The 13,193-nt window shown below is 46.2% G+C and overlaps 1 protein-coding gene across 1 annotated transcript in view; it reads left to right on the top strand.

Annotated features, from left to right (window-relative positions):
- LOC139228763 (A disintegrin and metalloproteinase with thrombospondin motifs 12-like) overlaps positions 1 to 13,193 on the top strand; it is an 801,719-nt gene that overhangs the window by 561,096 nt on the left and 227,430 nt on the right. The window contains exon 14 of the mRNA XM_070860105.1: positions 11,255 to 11,375. Coding sequence (XP_070716206.1) covers positions 11,255 to 11,375 — 121 coding nt within the window. The remainder of the gene's footprint in view (positions 1 to 11,254; positions 11,376 to 13,193) is intronic.

Below are 13,193 nucleotides of genomic sequence, written 5' to 3'. Positions count from 1 at the left end.
TTGTAAATTAGTGCTCATTTTCTATGATGTACTATGGAGACACACATCAATATACAAACATACGGAAATGATGGACAGGTAAAGACCAGCAGGTCTATCGAGACTGTTTCATATCTTCATACTGAAACTGGTTATCAGGACTCCCATCGATCCCCATCCACCAGTAGCAACCCAACCCACCTGGGAGAAGCAAAAAAACAGAGAAAAAAAACAGACCAATTCAAGGGGAAAAAAATCTGGGCAATTCATCTCTGACCTCCAAAGGAGTTTAAAAGAGGTTCTAGGAGACAGAGAGGAGAACACTCAGAAGAGCACATAGTCTCTATGGAGAACAGATGGCTATGTATGGAGAATAAATGGCTATCGATGGAGGATAGATGGCTATGTATAGAGAATTGATGGCAGAGGCTCTTACACCTCCTGTCTAGGAGGAATGTCAGTGTAGACATGGGTCCTCATGGCCCAGTGATGTGCAGCAAGGTGCTCTCCAGCTCCTTGGCAGCAGGGAAGTGAGCAGGCTGTCACGACCTCTGCTGAAGCCACAGGGCTAGCACCTCATAGAAGAACACGGAAGAGAAAGATGGCACACAGTTGATTCACACTTGCGTGTTTTAATCAGTGTTAATGGCAAGATTCTGTTGATGTATTGTCAACCATTACAATCTTTATTTTCACCATGTTGCCGTCTTGGACACATTTGTGTGCATCTTTGGAAGTGGCTTAGTGAGTTGTAGTGATTGGTGAGACATAACAGAACCTCCTGCAATGGTGGTCAGTGTGAAAGGAATGGCTTGGTTATTGTAGGGATCCTTTATGGTGTTGCTGGGGGGTGGTGCCAACTTGGTGCAGCATGTGGCAGCCATATGGGTGTACAGTGTAGAGTGAAGTAAATCTGGACATGAAGAAGCCATCCCTGGCCTCCATTGTGCTCGGGTGTTGATGCCTTCTGTCCTTTGCAGCATCAGGTGGTTGCGGAAAAGGTGTGTGGTGTTGTTGGTGCTGCTGATGTGCCTGGTGCTGCTGGTGTTGCTATTCATCGTGGTCTGATTCTGAGGACCCAGGTGAGACAGTATAAATGGCACCCATGTTGATGAAATAGATGACAGGTAAAGCAGAGATGTCAAAAGCAATCTGTCACTGGTGAGAGAGGTTCTTCCAATGAGGGGGCACAGGATGGAAACTTTGCAGGAAACACTTGAGACTGCCGTAAGTTAAATCTATGTTGACAATGCAGTCAGCAACAGCTTCTGCCTGAGGAAAGTGATCAGCTGTGAGATGGAAGCTTTTATAGTACATTTGATGTTGTCAACTAATCAGCTGGAGCAATGGCCACTCAACTCCCACCTACGTTTGACGGACGTGGTTCCCGAGCTGCGTGAATCCCGTGGCCATGCAAGGAAATTTGAAATGTAGGGAGGGAAAAGGTTCTTAAGTGTCTGACAACAAGCTTATAATGATTTCAATTAGGTTACCAGCCGCTGCCAGTCAGGTTGCTGCCGGGCTGGCAAATGGCCCGTGCGCAAGGCGTGTGGGGGCGGGATGACGGCAGGTTCCCGACCCGCTCCAACTTTTTTCAAATTTCTCACCCAACCTGCCTCCAATTGCACCCGCACGGACCCCAGAAAATTCTGGCCTATGAATCTAGTGACACTCTATTAAACCATTTCTAGGGTCTCTTTATCACCCAGCATTTGAGGGGACCTAAATTGTAAAGACTGTAAAGAGCAACAGCCCTGACACCAATTCCTGCAGGACTTCACCAGTATCTGGTCCCCAAACCACTGTCATTAATATCAACCTTCTGTCTATGAGAATGTAAGCAATGAATTATCCAAACCAAGATCTGCCTGTCAATCCCACAAGACTCCATCATATTTAATAGCCTATTTGTGAAATCTTGATAATGGTCTTTGAAAATCCAGATATGCAATGTCAATTGGGCTTCCAACATTCACCAACCTAGTAACTTATTTCAATAATTGAACAATGTTAGTAAGACAGAAGTTACTTTCCGAGAAGTCCTATTCAGAGCCTCTATTAACCCTTTCTCTGTCTAGGTAGTCATACAGAGTATCTCTAATGATCCTTTCTAACAACTTTCCTACAGTTGAAGTCAAGTTAGGATTTGTTTTGATACCCTGTATTCTATCTGTAATGTATGCACCTGTGAGTTTGCACAAAGGTTTGTAGAGCTGTTACATTGTGAGTGGCTGAGCCAGTCACATGATGTTCACAAGACTCAATAAACCTCAGTCAGTTGGATTGAGGTCATCCATGATGAGGTATGCAGTTGTGAGCCTAATGGATGAACTGGTAAGTTGTAGTTTGATTGTGAAACCTTTGTTAATAAACCAACTAGTTGTTAATAGCAATGTGTTGCTATGAATTTTTAAGCAAGAAACCATGAAGCAAATACATTACTCTATCCAGCACAATATCTGCATCTCATCATCATCATAGGCGGTCCCTCGAACGAGGATGACTTGCTTCCACATGGGTTCACAGATGTTTCAATGAAGGACCCGATATTCCAGTCCTGAACTCCAATTGAAGGGGTGGAAGATGCCTGTGCGTGGATTTTTTTAACTGTTACACAGCAGCCACCACACAGGCATGACAGAGCTAGGCCTTTATCCAGTGGCAAGGGTAACCAGGATAACTGAAGACCCGCTCTGCTGCACGGATCGAGTGCGCACACAATCGCAGTGTGGGCTGGCCCGTGCTGCCCCTGCGCCATCGGCTTTTCTGGGCCCCGTACCTTCATTTGCCGCACCTCCACCACGATCTCTCGCCGCTCCTCCGCCACAAACATTCGCTGCACCTTCGCAACGATCTCTCACTGTACCTCCACCATGATCCCCCGCTGCTCCTCCGCCACAAACATTCGGCGCACCTCCGTCACGATCTCTCACCATTCCTCCGCCATGATCTCTCGCCGCTCCTCCGCCACAAAAACATTTGCCTCACCTCAGCCACGATCTCTCATGCTCATCCGCCCAGACCTTCCCACTACTAGGCTGTGCCTGGGTCCCGCCGATGTTCCTACCCATGCTCCAAACGGCGACCTGGGTTTTGATGACATCATCCAGTCGCCCACTTGGAAGCTGATGCACACTTGTAGCAACTCACGCTGGAAGCTGCAGTGTTATGCTCTTTTATTCTCCCGACCTGCAGTGGTGTCCTCTCGCAGGTCAGGGTGGCCCATGATGTTCCAGGGCCCATGCTGCTCTTTTATCCTCCCGACCTGCGGTGGTGTCCTCTACCTTGATACTTTCAACTTTAGAGATAGCTGTATAATTCATCAATAGTAACTGAGCATCATCTACTGGAGTAAAGACTGATCCAAAGTAGTATCTAAAACCACTGCCATATTCTGGGAGCCCACCTTAATCTAATCTGAGGAATCCTTCAACAACTCTTAATGGCCTTCTGATTCCTAACATTGCTGAAAAAGATTTTACTATTGCTACAACAATTATCTACTATATTTTTCCCCAATGACCTTTTGGATGCTCTGATATTAGCTTTTGTTAACTTTAGCTGCGATGAATCCCTGCTCTCCTGAAAACTATTTCCTTTTAGCCTATAAAAGTAGTTTTGTTTCAGTCTGATTTGCCTTTGGACATGACCAGTTAGCCACTTGGGTTTTGTTTTTTTATCATTTGCCTTTCTTTTGCCTCTTGGAACAGACATGGATTTTGTTTGCATTAGGATGGTTTTGAAGGTAGTCCATGTTCTTCTGTGTCAGCAATTCCCACCTAATAAATTTTCCCAATTAACCCAGTTCAAGTTCACTGCCGTCTTTGTTAATCTAACCATCTTGAAATCTTGGAACGAACAGCAAATTCTTGACAACACTGGTTTAGCTGATCAAATTGAAACTGTTTCCATTGGTGGAAGGATCAAGAACCAGAGGACACAGATTTACGGTGATTGACAGAAGAACCAAAGGTGACAGGCTATCTTAGATCTGGTCCTGTGTAATGAGACAGGATTAGTAAACAATCTGCTAGTAAAGGATCCCTTCGGAATGAGTGATCATAACATGATTGAATTTGAAATTCAGATGGAGGGTGAGAAAGTTGAATCTCTAACCAGCGTACTAAGCTTAAATAAAGGAGACTATGAAGGTATAAGGGTAGAGTTGGGTAAAGTGGACTGGGACAATAGATTAAAGTATAGGACGGTTGGTGAATAGTTGTGTACATTTAAGGAGATATTTCACAACTCTCAAGAAAAATATATTCCAGTGAGGAGAAAAGAGTGTAAGAGAAAAGATAGCCATCTGTGGCTAACTAAAGAAATAAAGGACGGTATCCAATTAAAAACAAGGGCATACAAAGTAGCCAAAATTAGTGGGAGGACAGAAGACTGGGAAGCTTTTAAAAGCCAGCAAAGAATGACTAAAAAACTGATTAAGAAAGGAAAGATAGACTATAAAATTAACTAGCATAAAATATAAAAACAGATAGCAAGAGTTTCTAAAGGTATATAAAAAGGAAAAGAGTGGCTAAAGTAAATGTTGGTCCCTTAGAGGACAAGACCGGGGAATTAATAATGGGGAACATGGAGTTAGCAGAAACTCTGAACAAATATTTTGTATCATTCTTTACGGTAGAAGACACTAACAATATTCTGACAGTGGATCGTCAAGGGGCTATAAGGGGGAGCAACTTAACACAATCACAATCACTAAGGAGGTAGTACTCAGTAAGATAATGGGACTAAAGGCAGATAAATCCCCTGGACCTGATGGCATTCATCCTAGAGTCTTAAGAGAAGTAGCGGTAGGGATTGTGGATGCATTGGTTGTAATTTACCAAAATTCCCTGGATTCTGTGGAGGTCCCAGCAGATTGGAAAACTGCAAATGTAACACCCCTATTTAAAAAAGGAGGCAGACAAAAAGCAGGAAACTATAGACCATTTAGCCTAACATCTGTGGATGGGAAAATGTTGGAGTCCATTATTAAAGAAGCAGTAGCAGGACATTTGGAAAAGCAAACTTCGGTCAGGCAGAGTCAGCATGGATTTATGAAGGGAAGTCATGTTTGATAAATTTGCTGGAGTTCTTTGAGGATGTAACGAACAGGGTGGATAAAGGGGAACCAGTGGATTTGGTGTATTTGAACTTCCAGAAGGCATTTGACAAGGTACCACATCAAAGGTTACTGCACAAGATAAAAGTTCACGGGGTTGGGGGTAATACATTAGCATGGATAGAGGATTGGCTAACTAATAGAGAACAGAGGGTCAGGATAAATGGTTCATTCTCTGGTTGGCAACCAGTAACTAGTGGGGTGCCGCAGGGATCAGTGCTGGGACCCCAACTATTTACAAACTATATTAACGACTTGGAAGAAGGGACTGAGTGTAACATAGCCAAGTTTGCTGACGATACAAAGCTGGGAGGAAAAACAATGTGTGAGGAGGACACAAAAAATCTGCAAAATGACATAGACAGGCTAAGTGAATGGGGCAAAAATTTGGCAGATAGAGTATAATGTTGGAAAGTGTGAGGTCATGCACTTTGGCAGAAAAAAAAATCAAAGAGCAAGTTATTATTTAAATGGAGAAAGATTGCAAAGTGTCGCAGTACAGCAGGACCTGGAGGTACTTGTGCATGAAACACAAAAGGATAGTATGCAGGTAAAGCAAGTGATCAGGAAGGCCAATGGTATCTTGGCCTATATTGCAAAAGGGATGGAGTATAAAAGTAGGGAAGTCTTGCTACAGCTATATCAGGTATTGGTGAGGCCACACCTGGAATACTGCGTGCAGTTTTGGTTTCCATATTTACGAAAGGATATCCTTGCTTTGGAAGCTGTTCAGAGAAGGTTCACTAGGTTGATTCCGGGGATGAGAGGGTTGACTTATGAGGAAAGGTTGAGTGGGTTGGGCCTCTACTCATTGAAATTTAGAAGAAGGAGGTGACCTTATCGCAATGTATAAGATTATGAGGGGGCTTGACAAGGTAGATGCAGAGAGGATGTTTCCACTGATGGGGGATACTAGATCTTAGAATAAGGGGCCGCCCACTTAAAACAGATGAGGAGAAATTTCTTCTCTCAGAGGGTTGTTAATCTGTGGAATTCGCTGCCTCAGAGAGCTGTGGTAAACATAGAAACATAGGAAATAGGTGCAGGAGTAGGCCATTAGGCCCTTCGAGCCTGCACCACCATTCAATATGATCATGGCTGATCATACACTTCAGTACAACATTCCTGCTTTCTCTCCATACCCCTTGATCCCTTTAGCCATAAGGCACATCTAGCTCCCTTTTGAATATACCTAACGAACTGCCCTCAACAACTTTCTGCGGTAGAGAATTCCACATGCTCACAACTCTCTGAGTGAAGAAGTTTCTCCTCATCTCAGTCCAAAATGGCTTACACCTGATCATTAGACTGTGACCCCTGTTTGTGGACTTTCCCAACATCGGGAACATTCTTCCTGCATCTAACCTTTCCAATCCCATCAGAATTTTATATGTTTCTATGAGATCCCCTCTCATTCTTCTAAATTCCATTGAATATAAGCCTCGTCGACCCAGTCTTTCTTCATATGTCATTCCTGTCATCCCGGGAATCAGCCTGGTGAACCTTCATTGCACTCCCTCAATAGCAAGAATGTCCTTCCTCAGATTAGGAGACCAAAACTGTACACAATATTCAAGGTGTGGCCTCACCAAGGCCCTGTACAACTGTCGTGAGATCTCCCTGCTCCTATACTCAAATCCTCTCGCAATGAAGGCCAACATGCCATTTGCCTTCTTCACCACCTGCTGTACCTATATGCCAGCTTTCAATGACTGTTGTACTGTGACACCCAGGTCTCGTTGCACCTCCCCTTTTACTAATCTGTCACCATTCAGATGATAATCTGCCTTCCTGTTTTTACCACCAAAGTGGATAACCTCATGTTTATCTACATTATACCGCATCTGCCATTTGCCCACTAATTTAACCTGTCCAAATCACCCTGCAGCCTCTTAGCATCCTCCTCACAGCTCACACTGCCACCCAGCTTAGTGTCATCTGCAAACTTGGAGATATTAGATTCAATTCCTTTGTCTAAGTCATTAGTGTATATTGTAAATAGCTAGGATCCCAGCACTAAACCTTGCGGTACCCCACTTGTCACTGCCTGCCAAGGACCCATTTGAAAAGGACCCATTTATTCTTCCTCTTTGCTGCCAACCAGTTCTCTATCCACATCAGTACATTGGCATATTGGTCTAGAAAACCATCCCTTATACACTCCAAGAAATCCTCCTCCACCGTATTGCTCCCAGTTTGTTTAGCTCAATCTATATGCAGGTTAAAGTCGCCCATGATAACTGCTGTACCTTTATTACACGCATCCCTACTTTCCTGTTTGATGCCATCCCCAACCTCACTATGACTGTAGCTGGGACATTGAATAAACTTAAAACAGAAATAGACAGTTTCTTAAACGATGAGGGGAGAAGTGGTTATGCGGAGCGGGCGCGAAAGTGGAGCTGAGTCCATGATCAGATCAGCCGTGTTCTTATTAAATGGCGCAGCAAGCTCGAGGGGCCGTATGGCGTACTCCTGCTCCTATTTCTTATGCTCTTATGACAGAAATAGACAGTTTCTTAAATGATCAGGGGATAAGGGGTTATGGGGAGCGGGCGGGGAAGTGGCGCTGAGTCCATGATCAGGTCTGCCATGATCCTATTGAATGGCGGAGCAAGCTTGAGGGGCCGTATGACCTCTCCTGTTCCTATTTCTTATGTTCTTATGACATGAGGATCTGGAATGCCTGAGAGGGTGGTGGAAGCGGATTCAATCGTGGTTTTCAAAAAGGAGTTGGATAAGTACCTGAAGGAAAAAATATTTCAGGACTACGGGGAAAGGGCGGGGTAGTGGGACCAGCTGAATTGCTTTTGCAGAGAGCCAGTACGGGCTCGACTGGCTGAATGGCCTCCTTCTGTGCTGTAACCATTCTATGATTCTATTAATATTGTGGTCACTGTTACCCAATGTTCCCCCAAATGGCGGTCTGATACTGCATGAAGGTCACTACTAATTCACTAATGTGTTGTATTAGTAAACAATTATTTATATCTACAAATGTATCAGCTGCCTGGCCCTCAGTAATAGATCACCCACCACTGGACTAATGAATCCATGGGAAAATAAAGTCCCCCATTGTACAGGCATTTCCTGATTCAAAAGACAAAATGATAGGTTGCTTCCGCTCACAAATGTTTGAAACAGAAATTTCAGTTTGATTCTGAGGTTGTTTGTTTGAATAACTTCAGAAGAGCTGTACCTTGATTAGGACCACACATTGGGCCCAAGTTTCCACACGATAAAAAACGGGCGCTCCTCTGAGCTGGGCGCCCATTTTTCGCGCCTAAAACGGCGACTAAAAAATAAATCGCGATTCTGGAGCGTTTTGCAGCTCCTTGTCTGCCTGGCGCGGCGCCCAGGGGGGCGGAGCCTACACTCGCGCTGATTTTGTAAGTGGGAGGGGGCGGGTACTATTTAAATTAGTTTTTTTCCTGCCGGCAACGCTGCACGTGCACGTTGGAGCGTTCGCGCACGCGCAGTGTGAAGGAAACATTGGCACTCGGCCATTTTTGTAGTTCTTTGTAGCTGTTTAATTTTTGAAATTTTTTTTAATAAAAGCACATTGCCATCAGCACTGAGGCTTCTCACTGTCTCCTTCCCCCCCCCCCTCCCACGGGAAGAACGGGCGCCTCCTCCTCCCCCCCCCGTGGGAAAGAACGGGCGCCTCCTCTTCCCCCCTCCCCCCGCGGGAAGAACTGGCGCCTCCTCCCCCCGCCCCCCCCCCCCGCGGGAAAGAACGGGCGCCTCCTCTCCTACCCCCCCACCCCCCCAGCGGGAAGAACGGGCGCCTCCCCCTCCCCCGCGGGAAGAACGGGCGTCTCCCCCCCCCCCCGCGGGAAGAACAGGCACCTCCTCCCCCCCCCCCCGCGGGAAACAACGGGCGCCTCCTCTTCCCCCCCCCCCCCCCCCGCGGGAAGAACGGGCACCCCCCCCGCGGGAAGAACAGGCGCCTTTCCCCCCCCCCCCCCGCTGGAAGAACGGGCGCCTCCTCCTCCCGCGGGAAAGAACGAGCGCCTCCTAACCCCCCACGGGAAGAACGGGCGCCTCCTCCTCCCCCCCCCCCGTGGGAAAGAACGGGCGCCTCCTCTTTCCCCCCTCCCCCCGCGGGAAGAACTGGCGCCTCCTCCCCCCGCGGGAAAGAACGGGCGTCTCCCCCCCCCGCGGGAAGAACAGGCACCTCCTCCCCCCCCCCGCGGGAAACAACGGGCGCCTCCTCTTCCCCCCCCCCGCGGGAAGAACGGCACTCCCCCCGCGGGAAGAACGGGCGCCCCCCCCCCCCCCCCCCCCCCGCTGGAAAGAAAGGGAGCCTCAGGCTGACTGCAGCATTCTCCAGAAGCACTTTCACACAGGTAGGAAGATGGTTTATTTAATCTTTTCTTTGCTTATAAATGTTTATTCAGGTTGGATTTATTTGTATAATATTTGTATAAGTATAAATAAGGATTTATTGTAGAATTTAATGAGTTCCCTTCCCCCCCCTCCCCCCCACCTCGTTTTGGACGCCTGATTTGTAACCTGCGCCTGATTTTTTAATGTGTAGAACAGGTTTTTTCAGTTCTACAAAAATCTTCACTTTCTCCATTCCAACTTAGTTTGGATTACGTTTTCACTGTGGAAACTTTCAAATCAGGAGTCAGTGGCCGAACACGCCCCCTTTTGAAGAAAAAATTCTGTTCCAAAGTAGAACTGTTCTACCTGACTAGAACTGCAGAAAAAAAAATGTGGAGAATTGCGATTTCTAAGATAGTCCGCTCTCCAGCAGTTGCTCCTAAAAATCAGGCGCAAATCATGCGGAAACTTGGGCCCATTGTGTCTGCCAGCTCACCGCCCAATCCTACCGGCGGGAGTCTGTGTGTTTTGTTGAGGGCCTGCTGCCAGCAAATTGACGGCACCAAACAGGCATCTCACTGCAACTTGCCAGCTCCGGGCTAGCCCAATATGGGACGGTCATGAGGCCAACCCAGCTGACCTCCCCCAGAAGTATGTCTGCGGGAGGGGATAATTGTGGGGGGAGGGGAGCTGGGGGGAGGGCTCAGGGAGGCAACAGTCCAGATTATTCTCTCTCCTGCTCCTCCTGGTGCCAAAAAAATAATTTTAACCATAAGTTTTGGTGCCTCCTGGTGTATCTCCCAGTTGTCCGTCAGAATTACAATTGGGGTTTTATGTACGTCAGAGGACCTTGGTTTGAATATTATAATGGCCTACGGCCTGAAACAGATGATCGCTCCCACTAATGACTCCCGCTAAATTCCATGGGAGTTTAGCGGCGGCGGTAACCCATAGCGCCCCCTTGAGGATAAACGAGGTGTAAGACATTTTTGAGCCGTTCGTGTCCCATGTATGCCAGACGGACCAAGTTTAAGTCCATCCCATTACCTGATCTGATAGCACTTGATGCTTTCAAAATTGGAAATGTTTCATTATCCAGTGCTAACATTGCTTTCTACTGAGCCCAAGATTCACAAAATATGGCAGCAAGGGCTACAGTATGGAACATTTTTTAAAACGTTATTATTTTTACAATAGTTATTTTTGACCTCTTTATAATGAAGGGATATTGGTGTTGAAGAATGAAACAATCTTCAATTCTGGGCATCCAGTTTCTGCATGACAAGCTCCCAGTTCAGGTACAAAGCATTAATCTCTTTACGAAGCCTCAACAGAAGGGTTTAAACTGAGGAGCTCATTCCATCACATCTCAGTGACACATTGAATTTTCACTAAGGTCACCCTTGTGACCTCTCCGACTAATTTAATGGTAACTCTTCTGAATTGTCAGCGGTTTTGTGCTTGCCCCCATTAGGAATTAGGTTGAGACTGCCTCAAACTAATTTCATGTCAGATGCTTACAGATGGCAAACAGGGAAACAGAAATTCAACCCATTTAGGATTTGAACCCGGGTCCCAAGATTAAAGAGTAGTGTTCATATTTTTTAATTCATGTTAAGCTTTTATTGTGTAATATATAGAATAAAGAAAGAACTTGCATTTATAAAGTGCCTTTCATGACATTAGGACATCCCAAATCCTTCTCAGCCAATGAAGTCATTTTGAAGAGTAGTCACTTTTGTAATGTTGGGAAATATAAGGTAGTTTGATAAATGATTTGGTATAGAGACAGAACAACAAATGTTAAATTGTTTGTATTTTTTCCAGTCTGTAGGGTGTGACTATGAAATAGAATCCAATGCAGTTGAAGATCGATGTGGGGTGTGCCACGGGAATGGCTCTGCCTGTCAGACGGTAAAGAAGACTTTTGAAGAGAGTGAAGGATTAGGTAAGAATTTTATTTCTTGGCTTATTAGCAGATAACATTAATGAGAACGTTGACAGGGTCCTGAGTCACCAGTGCCATGATAACCTCCCACCCCTACACCCCGTGACAGACCTTCTCACATTAGCTTAGATGATGCTTTTCCTGCCAGCACTTGTCGCTGGTGAACAAAATGCTATATGCATGATATTATTTCCTACATTACAACAGTGACTCCACTTCAAAAGTAATTCTGCCTGACACATTCATACTCATGGAGCCTCCTTCTCCCAATGTCCACCACCATTCACGATTGGATGTGGCAGGACTGCAGAGTTTTGATCTGACCTGATGGCTGTGGGATCGCTTAGCTCTGTGTATAGCATGCTACTTCCATTGTTTGGTATGCATGTAGTCCTGCGATGTAGCTTCACCAGCTTGGCACATCATTTTTAGGTATATCTGGTGTTGCTCCTGGCATGCTCTTCGACACTCCTCATTGAACCAGGGATGGTCCACTGGCTTGATGGCAAAGGTGGAATGAGAGATATGCCGAGCCATGAGGTTACAGATTGTGATGGTATGAAATTCTGCTGCTGCTGATGGCACCTCATGGATGCCTAATTTTGAGCTGTTAGATCTGTTCTGAATCTATCCTATTTAGCACAAAACAGGTTGTCCTCAGTGTGAAGACGGGACTTTGTCTCCACAAGGACTGGGCGGAGGTCATTCCTACCAATACTGTCATGGACAGATGCATCTGCGACAGGTGAAGACGAGGTCAAATAGGTTTTTCCCACGTGTTGGTTCTCTCACCACCTGCTGCAGGCCCAGTCTGACAGCTATGTCCTTCTGGACTCGGCCAGCTCAGTCAGTAGTGGTGCTACCAAGCCACTCTTAATGATGGACATTGAAGTCTCCCACCCAGATTAAATTCTGTCCTCTTGCTACGCTCAGTGTTTCTTCCAAGTGGTGTTCAACATGGAGGAGTACTAATTCATCAGCTTAGAGAGGGCGGTCGGTGGTTATCAGCAGGACGTTGCCTTGCCCATGTTTGACCTGATGCCAAGAGACTTCATGGGGCTTAGAGTCAATGTTGAGGACTCCCAAGGCCATTCCCTCTCGACTGTGCCACAACCTCTTAACTCTGCCCTGCTAGTGGGACGGGACATACCCAGGGATGGTGATGGAGGAGTCTGGGACATTGGCTGAAAGATATGATTCTGTGAGTATGACTATGTCAGGCTGTTGCTTGACTACTCTGTGGAACAGCTCTCCTAATTTTGGCACAAGTCCCCAGATGTTGGTGAGGAGGGCTTTGCAGGTTCGACTGGGCTGGGGGTGACTTTGTCATGCCTATGTCGATGTCGGGTAGTCCGTCCAGTTTTATTCTTAGTATACTTCTTTGTAGTGGTTTGGTACAACTGAGTGGTTTGCTAGGCCATTTCAGAGGGAAGTTAAGATTCAACCACATTGCTGTGGGTCTGGAGTCACATATCGGTCAGACCGGGTTAGGACGGCCAATTTCCTTCGCTAAAGGAAATTGGTGAACCAGATGAGTTTTTACGACAATCCAGTAGTTTCAAGGTAACCAATACTGATATTAGTATAACATAGAAACATAGAAATTTACAGTGCAGAAAGAGGCCATTTTGGCCCATCGTGTCCACGCCGGCCGACAAAGAGCTGCATGGCCCTCGGTCAGCAGCCCTGAAGGTTATATATTAACCTGCGACCCATGTACAATGGCGGAAAGGCAAAGAACACCCAGCCCAACCAGTCCGCCTTACACAACTGCGACACCCCTTATACTGAAACCTTCTACACTCCACCCCAACCAGA

Source organism: Pristiophorus japonicus, chromosome 2 (assembly GCF_044704955.1).
Source record: "Pristiophorus japonicus isolate sPriJap1 chromosome 2, sPriJap1.hap1, whole genome shotgun sequence".
Classification (NCBI taxonomy): domain Eukaryota; kingdom Metazoa; phylum Chordata; class Chondrichthyes; family Pristiophoridae; genus Pristiophorus; species Pristiophorus japonicus.
Note: the sequence above shows the minus strand (reverse complement) of the source record. Positions and strands in the feature narration are given on the sequence as shown.